Here is a 15,080-nt window from a genome sequence, read left to right on the forward strand (position 1 = left end):
CTTCTGAGGAGCTGTTGGGCTGTCCTTCAGCCTCCCTTTGCCAGACTCAACAAGCCTGAATCCTTCAACCTGTTTTCCTAAGACGTGTGCCGCACACCCCTGATCACCTCAGATGTCATGGCAGCTTCAAAGCAGCCAAGTCTCAACAGGCTTTGAGAGTCCATGTGCACGGTGAAATCTGGGACCTAATATATAAATGTCTACCAGGAAGATAAATCAAAGGATTGATAAACAGGTTGTATTAATAAGTAAAGATAATTTATCCTCTTAAAAATATGCCTGGATGACCCCACAGCATGGATTAGTTTCCATGCAGACCAGTGTGTTCATGAAATTGAGGCACAGTTGTTAGTGTTGCTACAGCTTATGAAGAAGCGTGCTTCTGTCACTGCGTGGTGGAAAGAAGGAAATCCCACAAATTGAGGGTCCAGAGTTGCTTTAATGCCTCGGGGCTTCTACTTTACCTGAGGAACGATTGCAGGGTGTGAGTTATTTTCCAGTCCAACCTACCACCCTTTGATTTCCCTTGCTGTCAACAAGTCAGCCAGAGCAGCGCCTCAGCTTGGTGCTGCTGCTTTTCTCCAGATAAAGTTCGCACCTTGCTGGAGGTGAGTGACCTGCTGCCCGTAAACGTGAGCGAAGCCTGGGGGGGGGGCAATGGGACATGCTCCAAGCTTGCAGGCAAAGTGCATTTTCTCACCAAATCATCATGACAGGCTGTGCTGAAGGCTGGGGTTGACTATTTCAGGTATAGCAGCAAAGCCACAGTGCTGCTAGGTTGAATGAGGAAGCCACTGAGGGAGAAAAACATGAAAGGATGGACAAAAGGGGTCTCAGGAGCCCCAGGAAAATGCAAAAAGACAGATTCCAGATCTGTCTAGAGCTCCTCTTTGTTCTAATCTTTCATGACCCAGGCCATGCGAGGAGGCACTGCTGGGAAGATTTAGTCAGGAGTGATCCGTGCTTACTGACCCAGAATCACACAGAATCACAGGACGGTCGGGGTTGGAAGGGACCTCTGGAGATCATCCAGTCCAACCCACCTGCTAACGCAGGGTCACCAGAGCAGATCACACAGGAATGTGTCCAGGCGGGTTTGAATGTCTCCAGAGAAGGAGACTCCACAGCCTCTCTGGGCAGCCTGGTCCAGGCTCTGGCACCTCAAAGGAAAGAAGTTTCTCCTCATATTCAGATGGAACCTCCTGTGCTTCAGTCTGTGCCCGTTGCCCCTCATCCTGTCGCTGGGCACCACAGAACAGAGTCTGGTCCATCCTCTGACACCCAAGTGTGTGTGGTCCCTCCTTCTCACAAGCACACATCTCCTCCACCCCTGACGGCTCAGCCCTGACCTCACTGGCAGGATTTCCCTATCGATTCAACACTTACCTTTTTTAGTGCAGCACCATAAAATCAGGAAGAAGCCAGCTCTCCCCGCCCTGAGTCATGGGGTTGGGTTTCTTGAACTTCAAGCAAACAATTTTTTTTTCCGTGGGGAAACCCATCTGTCTGGCATAACCTCGACTGCATCTTCAACCACTTCTAGTCCACAAAAGGTGTTAAGAGGCAGAAATTCTCTGCTGATTTTCATAGCACGGTGCATGAACCGAGCTTCTTCCTGGGTACGTGGGAAAGAGCTGCTTCGAAACCTGGAGACATGACCCCAGTGGTGGTGTGACTTGGCCTCCAATGCTTATCCAGATATACCCCAAAACCAGTCACCAAGAGAGGGGGTGGATTGATTGTGCAAGGTTTTAAAGTGTCTTAAAGTTAGACATCTGTGACCAAGCTAAGAGCTTTGACTGCATTTATACTCAACAAACAAATAAATACTCTAATTTGAACTATTCACAGTTTTGCATTTGCTTAATTTGGGCTAACGTGAATGCATCTCTGAAGACATCTTTTTCTCTCCATTGACTATAAAGGGCAGGTTTGGAAATCTGTTTTTCAAATGCCTGAGTTAGGATGAATGAATCCTATATAGAGAGATTTGAGGGGTGGGTATCTCTCATTATTTTTTCCTTTGTAAGATTTTTGTGTAAGATTACTTTAAGATTTCCATGTGTCATGAGATAGGTACAAACACAGCGTTCTTACTTTCCTTCTACATCAATATTACATCCCTGCTTTTAGCCATCTGTATTTTACCTCTGCTGCCAGGCGAATATCCTGGGTTTTCCTCACTGATATCTCTTAATCCATCAACACCTCGCCCACAGAAGTCGTGGTGTGCATCTGTGGTGAGGGGTTTCAGTTATTGCCTAACCCTCCCCAGCAGAGCCCGTGCTGCTGCATGAGAATCAGGAAGTGAAAATAACGGGCTAATTTTTGGTCTCCGAAGCTGAACGAAACCAAAAGAGTGAAAGTAACCACAGGCAACCCGACAGCTCTCAGCTGGTGAATATTTGTGGCAGGGTGACGCTTTGCAGGTGACAAGGAGAAGACATCACCATCACCTAAGTGCTACCTGCTCTGCATGCACAGGGACCATGGCACCTGGTCTCGTGGAGTGGGCATAGCTAAAGTTATCAAATCACATACCAGCTCTTTCAGCTGAACTCTAATACCTTAAAAACACTGCTTGATCCTTATGGGGAAAGGATGGATTGAACACATTTGACTCCAAAATTCAAGGATTGCAATAAGTCAGCATTCACATTGTTGCACAGAAGAATAGCTCAAGGTAAATAGTGTAAAACCAATAATATACACCTGTTCTCTTTGAAGAGATTAGGCAACCTAGTAAATCTTTCACGTCCTTACCTCTTTCTGGAATTTTCTTCATAAATGTGGTACTATGTGGCTATGGACAAGAGTTGTGTTGTTCGCATGGGAGATGGGCCATATTTCTTAATGGAGAGCTGCTTTGAGACCACTTCTGGGGCACTGGAAAGGGACAGGAGAAGCAGCTACTGCCTCTGCTGGGCACCACAGATTTTTGGTCTGGATCAGTTTTTCAACCTTCATTTGAAGCTCATGCTCACTTGAACATACCTGGCATAGGGGGAGGGTGATACGTTCATGTCTCAGCATCCTGGTTGTCGCAAAAGAGTGCGCTGGCCCTGGGGCATCTGCATGCCCAGTCTGCCCTCGCTCACATTAGCAGAGCATCTCCCAAAAAGAGGTGACACATGGGTCATATCCAGTCTCCAAACACCTTCATATCCTGCCCATGGCCATGGGATACCAGGATCTTTGCTGCCCTCTCAGGATAACAGCCCAGAACAACATACGTCTCCTCGACTCACATATCCAAGCGATGTTTCTCTTCCTTACCTTTTGTTTTCTCATGCCCATTTGGCTTCTGCTGCTGTGATTTACTCCTTCCTGAAGACCTGCACTGCTCAATCTGCTTAGCATCTCTTTGGTGATTAATTTGCTTCTTCCATGGAGACCAAGGACTCAAGAGCAGGCTTTTGTGGCACCTCTTTTTCTGCAGTAGAAATAGTGCCCTCCTCTGACACTCCTGGTTCAAAATCCTCTTTTCCCTGCACTAGTCATAAGAGGCATTTTTATTTCCCTGCATTTGAATGGCTGCTCATAATTTGCCCTGCTGTGAGCAAGAAGTTGGACTGGGGTCGTTAGCATGTGATAGAAAGAAAACTGAGGTAGACATCAGGAGAACGTATTAATGGAGAGGCCAGATCTGGACTTTGACACACTTTCCCTAGAAAAGTCCTGCAAATCCTTTTTCTTTTCAACCATGACGTGGAAAAAATATTGGAAGCACTTCATCTACAAATCTCTGAGCTCCCAGCTAGGATAAGATTGGAGAATCCAATAGGATTTTTCCATCTCTGACCTTTACAAATTGAAGGAATGAAAGTTTGTCTCACAGGACAGGCCACGTGAGAGTTGGCCTGCAGGAGAACTCATTCAACTTCAGCCACATCACCTCTCCATCCAGAAAGTGCCCAGCTCTGGACGACACGTAGGCACTGCCTACACTGACCTGGAAGGCAGAATAGTGCCAGATATTATGCATTAGAGCAGAGTCTTTATAAAAATCAGTGAAATGCAAAGCATGACCTCCTACACCTCGTGAGTGGGATGAGAGGTTCATTCTTCTTCTGGTTATTTCACCAACTTGCTACAGTATTCCTGGACTGTTACCTGTATTTTAGACACAGTACATGTTTTTGGGTACACTCAGGAAAATTTGTCCAGATTAGTTAAAACTCTGAACAAGTGGAAGACTTCAGCTTCGTTCGCACTGGTCATTTGTTCACAACTAAATTGGACTAATTTTCCTCGATTTCCAAAAGAAAAGTGCCCACATGGGGATTTTAAACAGTTTCACTGGTCCACTGCAAGAGTTAACCCAGGTTAGCTTGTTTTTTGAAGCCAGTTACATGGAAAAACTTTTTTTTATCCAAGGTTGGCTTGCTGCAAATTGCTTTGCGTGGGATTTTCACCATCAGGCCTTTTGAAATCTTGAACTATGTTTCCATTGCATTTTTGCTATCACAGCTGGGTACTGATTGTGTTACTGATATCTGCTGGGGCTGCTTACTGTTTCACTGTGGATATTTTAAGTCCTTTTTGAAAAAAGATAAGAAACTTGGTTTTGAGTGCCTGTTCTCTTTCTCTATATATAACGATTTTTTGTGAGCGACAGCACTCCAACCATGACCTGATACTTTACTGTGTTAAAAGCAGAGGACCAACAAGGATTGCCTGGACATCAAGCTCAGCACTTTGCTATTCTTCTTCAGAAAAGTCCATCAAATGCTGCTTTAAGCTAGAATCCTAGAATCCCATTGCTCCAACACCTCGAGACAAGCTTCCAACAGCCAAGCTCTTGCACTGACAAAATGCGTTATAGCAGGATCAGACCTGGAGGGTGAGGACAGAGCTCAAGGTGTGAAATCCAGTGCTTCCCACTGATGGTTTGACTGGGATGCAGGAGCAAGCATTTGCTGGATCAGAGAAACTGAACCCTTGGGGTTCAGAGATATGTAGGATAAGACATGCAGCATGTGGCCTGGGAACTAGAGCTCTATATTTCTATAAAATTCAAGATAAAATACTCATTCTCTCTGCAGTTTTTAATGAATATTTGGACAAAATGTTGCTTTAAATTCTGCCCCAATGTGTAGCTCAAGGCAAAGGACCCTTCTCGGAGTCCCTGACTTTTGTCATACCCATTTCTGATGATTCTTGGCCACAATAATTAACAATCTTTAGGCCCATTTCCACCCCACTGATAATATAGGAAACCAGCATCTTTCCTCCAGCCATCCAGAGACCATTCCCTCTGCTCTCTGAGGATGATGCAGCCTAACAAACCTTTTTCTCTGTATTCATCCCTTCAAATCCCTTTTGCTCACTCCTAAGGGCAGAAAACCTGTGTCCACCAACCCTCCTTTCTGAGCAGACTGGGATCCTATTTGAACATGGGCTCAGCAGTGGCTGTAAAGCAGCAAGAAGAGACGGAGATATGTCCCCAGGATCTGTAGGATGGTGTTAAATCAGCGCTGTTACAAAGCCTTTGCAATCGGGCAAGGGGAAAATATGTATCCTGATAGTATTCATAATATTCTGAGAGGCTGGAGAAGAGCAGACTGTGAGCATCTGCGTGTACTCGGAGACAGGATGGTTGGTCTAATGCCACCAGAGATGGTTTGCTGGGCACAAGAACGCATGTAGGTGCTGCATCAGCAGCGGCGGTGCCCCGTGGGGAATGAGGAAATGAAAATTGCCAGACACAGTTATCTGCTTTTGACACGTGATGCTGCATGTCGGCGAACTTGGGAGAAATCCTGAGAAAACGGCAAACAGAAATTGTCACCCCATTTCTGGGCAGGCATGAGCGAATCTCCCCTGAATAACAACAACAGAAATCCCCTCTTTTCTGTGAGTTTCCCGTTTTATGAGAAGAGGCAGATTTATGACTGGGAGTATATTGCAGTGGGAGTCTTGAGGGCTCAGATGACCATTTCTCCAGGAGAAAGAGCGAAGCGACGGTTCAGCTGCTTGTTCTGAGACTCTGCCTCAAGGTAAGTTCTTGCTCCCTTCTCACCACTGACTGCAATATTTATTTTGAAGTGTTTCCTTTACCTTCAAAACAAATACAGCAAAGGTTGAGCTGCAGTTGCCGAGCTCTAACGTCCTCCCTCCAAGGAGAAAACGAGATTTTATACATACATTGTATTTTGCAGCTCTTTAACATTTTATATTATAGAGGACAAGGATGGAAGCAATGACTTGAGAAAAAAATTCAAGGACAGAAAGGTAAACATCTGGAGAATATGACAGAGACAGATGGAGAAGAGACTGGGAGAAGCTGGGGAACTGTCACCACATGAGCTAATCCCTGGTCTTTGAGAAAATAATAAAATCAGGTGGGATCCAGGGAAAATTTCACTTTTGGTGATGCTCAGATCAAAACCTGGAAGAAGGAATGCTGTTCCTAAATGAAGTAAACTACCCCACTACCAACTGATACTACCAGAAGTTGATGCCCAAGATCCCATTAGATCTGAAGCCCTCAGCAGCAATGGCAACCTATCTGGAAAAGTCACCAAAACGTGGTGGGATGTTCTGAAGTGGTGGCAGTGTTCCTGCTGCTCACCTGCTGCTCTAGCCAAATGTTGGACCTGGTCAAGGATTCTTCAGGGAAACAATCCACATGGGAAGCCTTGGGAACAGATGCACAAGGAGATGCCTGATGGTGAACTGAGATATCTAACTGAACGAAAACACATTCTGTCTTTGTTCGTTTGTTTTTAATTATTCATCTTGATGACTGGAATTTCTGCTGCCTGTCTTGGACATCTCTTTGAGAATGAGTTATTCCTTAGGGTTGAGGAAGATCTTGGCCTAAGAGCCAACACCGTTGGAACAGGCTGCCTAGGGCAGTGGTGGAGTCACCATCCCTGGAGGGGTTTAAAAGATGCGTAGATGAGGCTCTTAGGGACATGGTTTAGTGCCAGTGCTGGGTTAACTGTTGGACTTGATGATCTTGAGGGTCTCTTCCAACCAAAATGATTCTACGATCATCTTATGAATTACGGCCTTTTGATTACAGACCGCACCAAGCAGATGGGAGTTGGGCTTGTACCCTCTGTCATGTGCAACCTTGGGTAAGGGTAGCTCCAAGGTCTTATTTTGGCCCACTGACAGAGTCTGGCTCACAAATGCGAGGAAGACTTGATTCAAGGTTATCAGAAAAGCCATAAAACACCTTTCAGTTGCCAAGTCACCTGTAAAATTCACATCAAACTGTTGAATAAGGGATGGGGGGAACTTATCTAGTACCTTACCTCCACCCATGACCTTGCAAAAGACCTCTGGAATAATGCAGGTCCTGGCTCCAGCCCTGGACAAACTTACTTTAATCCCTTCTTGAGAAATCTAACAAATCTGCTTTCCTAGAAAGCATATATATACCACCCTAAGGTCACTGCCAGGCTGCAGCAGAGACATTTGAAAATCGTCGACAGCTTTGAGGCTGTGAGCAGAATCCTGTGAATAAAAACATTTATGTGCCACTCTTTCACACGGTAGGTTGGTTTCTATATATCTGATATTAAGTTAGTTGGATATATTTTAAGCTTGTGGGGGGTGGTGATGCAAAAGAAGGACTTTTCAGTAACTTTTCTGCCTCAGCTGGGCCAGATATGGTCATGCTCTGGGGAGTACTATAATAAATAACTTCTTGTGGTTCACTTTTCTCAGTTTTCAGCTTACTGGTCACCACATTCTTGATCCAGTACTAGTAACGAGACAAAGGACCAGATGTCTTGGGTCAGAGCAAGGGTATATCTAGCTCAGTATCCTGAATCCTGTGGAAATTAAAAGATGACGGTCAGGGAAAAGAATAAGAAAAGAGCAAATGTGCAAGGTGACTTTTCAAGCCCTCAGTAGCCTTCGGGTCCGACACTTGCCCAGCCAAAGGTGGGTTTTGTGCTTTAGAGGCCACGACAGCTTTCTCTCCCATGAATCCTGTTAGCTGCTTGTCCTTCCTGCCTTTTTTAAAATGCTAATTATTTTAAAACCACTCTGTCAAATATCTAGCAATGAAAATGGAAATGTCACTTCTATCCCAAAGCCTGTGGTGCATTTGAAAGAAAATAAGGCACCCTGTATCATTGCTGGCATCCCAGGGAATTTGTCAGCAGCTTTCACTGAAAATAAAGATCTTGCTGGCTGATGAAAAACATGTCAACACCTGAGAAAGACAAAATAGGACCTGTTTCTGTTAAAGAAATACAAATCCCTGTACAAGTGCTTTTTACTGTACAGGAAGAACAATCAGCAAAGCTAAAGATGCGGATCAGCCCCTTGGCATCTGCACTGCTGCAGCAGCAGCCACTGTGCTGATGAGATAGAGGTGTCATCCCTCCTGCTTGCTGCTGCCATCTGCTTGGCCTGTAAATTCTGTCCGTAAATTCATTGTTTGGGGTTGGACAACCCTAAAATGCAAGCTGAGCAGCAGGACACACACTTCCCAATGTCTGAGTGTCAGGACCTCAAGCTGGACCGCTTTGTGTTAAACACCTGACGCAACTTTGGGGGACGTTAACCCTGCTGCGAGCACAGAGGGGTTATGGAAGAGCTGCATGTCTGTGTGGACCTGGGTGGGACTAGAGATGTGTAGGAAGCATTGCTGATATTTCCTTTCCTAATCCTCCACGAGACTAAAGCCCAGCTCAGCATCACAGGTGGCTGAGCAGAGTATGTGCCCGGCTACAGGTCCTCTGCAGTGGAAAGGTCCCCAGAGCAGAAGGGAGCGAGATGTAGGGGCTCCCAACCCCTGGTTGCTTCAGGATTTTTTCTCCAGTGCCAATGCCAAAGCTGAGCTCTCGCCAAGAACAAATCGGCTGGAAAAGGCGTCCTTGTCCCAACACCATGCCTCAGTTCCGAGAAGACTTTGCTGTGTGAGCTGAGTAGACGCAGGGTGGGTTTGGATCCCTCCTTAGACAGGCCAAAGTCTCCCACTGCTACTGACTCTAGGCATCTGAAACTTAGTTTAAATGTCACCCTTATTTCCCTGTTGATTTTTCCAAATCCAGGAGGACAAAAGTTGCTCCTTCCTTGGTCTCTCATAGTCCCCCTCCTCTAACATCCATGTTCCACAAGCACAAAAACTACTCCAGGCCATGATGAGCTTTCTCCAAGTTGAACGTCTCTCTGCATTTTCCCTCCAGGTGAGCAAGAGCTCTTCGCTTGAAATCCTCCCTGCGATGCTGTTGCCGCTGCTGCTGCAGTTCTGGGCGAGCTGCTTCTGGCTGGGACGCAGCGAGGTGGTGACATCCTTTGAACGTTCATGCCCTCAGTTTTTCTTCCGGGAAACCCCCCCAAATGAAGCCCTGGAGCCAGAGAACCCAGCCTGGATCTGCCAGCGCTACCAGAACCAGTATTACTTTGCCACCCTGTACGACAGGAACAGGCGGATTCCCGTGTATTCTGCTTACCTCTACCAGCCTGCATCTGGCACAAGACCCAACACGTGGCTGGTTGAGCCCCAGGTGAGTGTCTTCTCTTACGGCACGTCACCCTCCAGTCATTAAAAGAGGAACTACAGCATTTAACCACACACTTCTTTTTCCTCCCACCCCCACGCACATGCAAATGGACTCGCTGGATGGGATTCGTCTCATCTAACTTCAAACACCTTCACCACACGGTGCCTCCGATGCATCTGAGACATCAGCGGGAGGATGAGATGAGTCATATCCTAAAAGTGCCCATTTTTCTGAATTTACCTCACAGGAATATTAAGTCAAATTACATTACATTACGTTACATTAATTTACATTACATTAAGTCAAATGACCCCCTTTCTCTGTCCCATGCTGTGGTGGGGGACCGAATGATGGGGAAAAGACATCCAACAGCAGTTAAATTTGAGGTACCAACTGTGCTGGGCTCTGATCTCCACTCTCAGCTGTTTTGCATTCCTGACATAACTTAGTTGCTCTCAGTTAAAGAATCAATTTGGCTTTTTAAATGGCATGAGAGAAACTCAGAATTGGGTGAGATGACTCAGTGAAAAAGTCTAGGCAGAGGCAGTGAGCAATGAGAGGGTTAGGTTAACACTGGGTGAGTTTATTGAGTGATATTTCAGGCAGTGGAAAGTAAGTAGGACCAGTATCAGCCAAGTCAGAAGTGCAAGTTTTCCATCTACTTGCACTTGCCCCATCCTGCCATTGCCTCAGGCTTGAGTCAGAAGGGTCCACCAGACACACGGAACTCTGCAAACTAGAGAGTCCTCACAAACATCCTTCTGACAAACCTCAGACCTTGAGTAAAAAAGACCAAGCAAATTATGGAACAAAAGAAGAGGAAATTCAGGTCATTGCTAGGGATACAGTAGCAGTAGGGAATTTAGGTGAAAATGAGCCATAGAAGGCAGCCATATGCGCTATTCCAGAGGAAAGCTAAATATGTTTCCCTAAATAAGAAAAGAAAGGTTTATAGTTATGAAAAAAAAAAAAAAAGAACATTTACTCACAGGGACCTAAGGGACTAACTTGGTGTTGCACCACTGCAGCCTCCAGATTTAGAGGGGACAAAAACTTCCGTCTTTTCTTCCCTGGACCATGTACCCAGGCCACCTGCAAAATCCGTGGGTTTTTTTAATTGTCTTCAGAGGTCTTTTCACAGTATTTAGGTTCCTCAAGTCTCTTGAGGGATTTTGAGTTCCCTTAAGAGGCTGATCATTTCTAACAGTGATGCTGCTGAGAGAACACATCTGTGCTCCCTTGCACAGATCAGCTCTGGGACACGTTATTAGCACTGCAGTAGCAGATCCCACTTGCATTGAGGTATTTTTGCTTACTGAGCAAAAAAGTTTCATCCTCATAATGAGCTATAGCCCAACAGATCTCCCTTTGGGCTCCACAGCTCTTCTCATCCTCTTCCCATCCTGTCCACCATCAAGAACTCCCTAAGACACCCATCCTTCAAAGAGGATATCTATCCACTTGTTTTCTCTAAGCTTGTAAAACTCTATGGTGTTGACAGATTCGATTTAAAAAAGGCAGGAAAACCTTTCATAGAGACCGAGAGCGCTCCTGTGGAATTGGGGCTGAACAGAGCAAAGACCAGGGCTGATGACAATGTGATTAGATGCAGGTGATGAAGGTTGGATGTGATTAATTGGGGTGGGAGGAAGAGGGGAGAGCTCTGGGTAGATACAAGATGTGAAGAAGGGAGGAATGGGAACCAGATGTGACAGGGGAGATGTCTTGCCAAAGTCACCTTTCAGACCCGGGAGTGGAAAATGCTCATTGTCTCATGCATCCACCTACACTCCCAGTGCAGGCTGGATTTTAAAGGTCACAAGTCAAATCGAGAGCAGTCAAATTCTGAGCTTGTGTTTGTATCTCTTGTGTTTGTCGGGGAGGGGCAGCTTTATGATTTCTGTCTGATTCATGCATTTTCATACACTGAGATGACAAAAAAATGGATGCTAAGCGCTCAGGGATTTCTGCTCCAGGGAAACCTGCTACCTTGCTCTATCCCTGGAGACATCCCAGGCCAGGCTGTGTGGGGCTCTGAGCAACCTGATCTGGGTGAAGATGTCCCTGCTCATGGCAGGGGGGTTGGACTAGATGACCTTTGAAGGTCCCTTCCCACCCAAACTATTCTATTATTCTATGATTTTTATGATTGCTCCCATCCTCAATACTAACAGTTTTTTCTCATCTTTACCTATCAAGCTGATGGGTCCAACTTATCCCAAAACTATGGAAAGAGAGCGGACCCTCTTAAATAATTTCGGCATCAGCTCAGAGCAGCTCAGTGAGAGCCAGGCTATCCTCCAAGACTACAAGAACCTGACGGGTTTGAACCGTGGCCATTTGAATCCCAGCGGCCAGCACTCTGACTCCAGCAGCAGGACAGCTACCTTCACCCTCACCAACATAGTTCCCCAGAATGAGAAACTCAATGGCGGTGCCTGGAACAACTACGAGCAGCAAACAATGATGAAGAGGACCCAGGGATGCAACACCACCTACGTTGTCGTGGGTGCTGTGCCTGGGAACAACTATATCGCCAAGGGGAGGGTTAATATACCTAGCTACCTCTGGTCAAGCGCCTGCTGCGAGGTGGACACCCACCACAGGAAGACTTGGGCGGTCATTGCCGAGAACGACAAGAACGAGGTCCAGCTGCTCACACTGGGGGAGCTGGAGGACATGTTGACCCAGCTCTATGGGAGGAAGCGGGTTTCTCTGTTTAACAGTGACTGTCCCCGGGAATAAGCCCCACTTCACCTCCCAAGTGTAAAAGGCTCAGGAACTTTCACCGCATGCCCTACACAGCATCTGTCCTCCTTCCTTCTCTAGTGGTTTTCCAGCTCTGTCTCTCAGAGCACCTTCTCTAATAAAAGGGAGAAAGAGGTCAGCAGAACCTCCAGCTGGTTTGCTTTTCTGCCCACCCTTGGAGGGACCTTTCAGGGAGGAGTCCTTGCCCTGGCTGCTCTGGAGGGCTGCTTGGATAGCAGTCCGTGGGCAAGGAAATCAGAGCTTGTCACTGAGACGAGAGGGGCTTTGCCTTTTTTTCCCTTTTTCTCCATGCCCATTTGCAGGTCATAGTTCCTTGCTCTCCTCTTTAGTCATCACTGATAACGTGTTGCTGACTTGTCCCTGATGTCCTCAGGAAGGGTGTGAGTCTAGGGTTGTTCAGGTTGCCCCAAAAAGTCGGAGTCTCCATTTTTGGAGAAACTCAAAACCCAACTGGACGTGGTCCTGGACAACCTGACCCTGCTTGAGCAGGGGTCTGGACTAGAGGATCTCAAGATGTCCCTTCCAATCTCAGCAATTCAGTGATTCATCCTGGGACAAGGAAAGCAAAGAGGATTGCTGAGAGTCTGTAAGGATTATCCTACAAGTACATTCTGCCCAACTGAGCCAATGAACGCAGCAAAGCATAAAGGGAGGGAAGAAGGTGGAAAGAGGGAAGACAACTAAGCATAGGAGGAACAGCCCAGCTCTCTTGAAGTCTGTAGATAGGTAAAACAAGGAGAAGGAAGGAAATAACCTACATAAATCATTAGGCTCCCTATCCCTAAACTTACATGAAGACCGTGCTTATGTAAATTTACTAGCAGATTTTTGTTTGCTTGCTTTTGGACCATGCACCTTGAGAGCAGGAGCTGAGGTATCAGACAGCCAGGCTTGGGAATCAGGCATACAGCAGGCTTTGATCAGTCAAAGATAAATTTCTGTGATACACTGGTGGGATATTTCCATTCTCTGCTCTGCCTCTGCACCTTTTCTGCAGATTTATGTATAACTGATTTAGTGAAATGTATTCAATGGGTGTAAAAGATCAATATATGCCATATAATTTAGGTCCTGAATAGTTTACAATTTAAATTATTTGCTCCAATGCTGTATCATAGGGTCACCTTATATATAAACCAGAAGTTTCTTCTCACTGAAATTCTGACTACTACTAATGCCCTAGTAACTACAGCATCCTTGCAGGAGGTAGGCTGTCCAAATCCAATCTGAAGATGCCATAACACCTATAAAAGTGTCACCATCAGACTCTGGTTACTTTTCCTATGAATGTGCGTGAACAAAGTGGATCATGGTGCAAATGGCTCACACGAACTGTCTCACTTCAGAGACATCAGCTTGAGCCTGAACTTCTCAGCTCAGGAGTTGTTCGTCAGCCTCCTGGGTCTCATCGCTCACCCAGGACAAACCTTTTTGGAGGCTGCACAGAAACGTGGGGTGGGACTCAGGTGCAGAGTCAGACACCTATATGCAGGTATCTCCATGTGTGCTCGGTGTCTGAGCTCTGATTGCAACAGTTCAGTTCCGTAAATAGAGGCATCCTGAGCCACTTGAGTTGTGCAGAGGTATGCAAGACATCCAGTGGGGCTGGCTGATCTGCTACAGGGTGCTGGAGACACCTGCACCCACCTGGGACAGCAGCCAGAGGCCAGGGAAGTTCCCTAAGGGCATCTCCTGTGGCTCTGGACACCTGAGCACAGGCAACTAGATCCCACCATAGGATAATGACAGGGCATTGCCTGGTAGCATCATGGACTTCTGTTCCTGTTGTCTCCAGGTCTCAGGTCCCCTGCCCTGATGGATTTTTCCTCCTTGGCTCAAACGCTGACAAAAACCACTGATGGGGTGGAACCATCCGTGCTATTACAGATTGAGGGACCTCTGCAGACACTTCTGGGGTTGCTCATGGGGCATCTTCTGGCTCGCTCAACCGCCTTCTCATGCCTTATTGGGCCTGAAACCACACTCATCCTCACCACCGCCACCCCTACTTCCCAGGCTCTGCTGGAATCCCCCACTCCCTGACCACCCCCATGAGTCACCCCTCCACCAGCTCCCTGGGTTCGCCCCAGAACCTTTTCCACTGGCACTACCGAGAAATGCCCTCCCCTCCACAGCAAGCATGTGAAAAATGCATGGGAAGTACAAAAAAAAAAAAAAAATCAGTTTGGAGGCTGCTGTCCAGCAGATATCAGGGGTGCTTCACACCACACCCTGGCTTGGAGCTGAGCAGAGGGGCTGCCCCAGCCTCATGGTCCCCAGCTCCAGGAGCATCCTCCCAGGCAGCCTTCATGCATGATTTACTCTGGTTTCTGCTGCTCCTGGTTATGAACAGAGAATAAGGACACAGCCCTTTGGTGAGCCCGTAGCTGTGCATCACGCTTGTGCCCCTGGTGGGGTGGGAAGCTCCTCTGTCCACTGGGAAGAGACAACTGCACTGAGACGGGAAGGTAAATTCACGGTTTGCTCTGTGTCTGTTTGTCTTTGGGGAGAGCTCTGGGCACTAGTGGGTCGCTGGGATTTTAGACAGAAAGGAAACATGATTTTGCCCAGGAGATGCAAGAGGATGCTGAGCTAATCCCATTAACCTGTGGCTTATTGCATCACCCGCTTGAGTTGTCTGAATGGACATGCAGCTCGCAGAGGGCCCTGCTGCTGGCTAAGCTCACTTCACTGCAAAGGCCTGGATCATGAAGATTGCTTAGTCCTTTTCCAAGAACGCTTATGGTTCAAGTTCTTCGAACTGAACAGCGTTGTCACATCCTGTCCCCCCTGCTCCTCCCCCCAAAAAAAGAAGGAAACAGGAAAATCAAAAGAGCGGCA

The 15,080-nt window shown here is 46.8% G+C and overlaps 1 protein-coding gene across 1 annotated transcript; it reads left to right on the forward strand.

The window, feature by feature from the left end:
- Nucleotides 1-9,188: 9,188 nt before the first annotated feature.
- LOC135984578 (endonuclease domain-containing 1 protein-like) lies at nucleotides 9,189-12,215 on the forward strand. The gene is made up of 2 exons (XM_065627018.1): nucleotides 9,189-9,473; nucleotides 11,670-12,215. The coding sequence occupies exons 1-2, from the start codon at nucleotides 9,189-9,191 to the stop codon at nucleotides 12,213-12,215; spliced, it is 831 nt and encodes a 276-aa protein (XP_065483090.1).
- Nucleotides 12,216-15,080: the final 2,865 nt, after the last annotated feature.

The sequence above is a fragment of the Caloenas nicobarica genome, chromosome 1, assembly GCF_036013445.1.
Source record: "Caloenas nicobarica isolate bCalNic1 chromosome 1, bCalNic1.hap1, whole genome shotgun sequence".
Classification (NCBI taxonomy): domain Eukaryota; kingdom Metazoa; phylum Chordata; class Aves; order Columbiformes; family Columbidae; genus Caloenas; species Caloenas nicobarica.

Coding starts and splice junctions, on each gene's coding strand:
- LOC135984578 (XM_065627018.1), top strand. CDS start 9,189: ATGCTGTTGCCGCTGCTGCTGCAGTTCTGGGCGAGCTGCTTCTGGCTG. Junction 9,474..11,669: donor CGTGGCTGGTTGAGCCCCAG/GTGAGTGTCTTC, acceptor TTACCTATCAAG/CTGATGGGTCCAACTTATCC.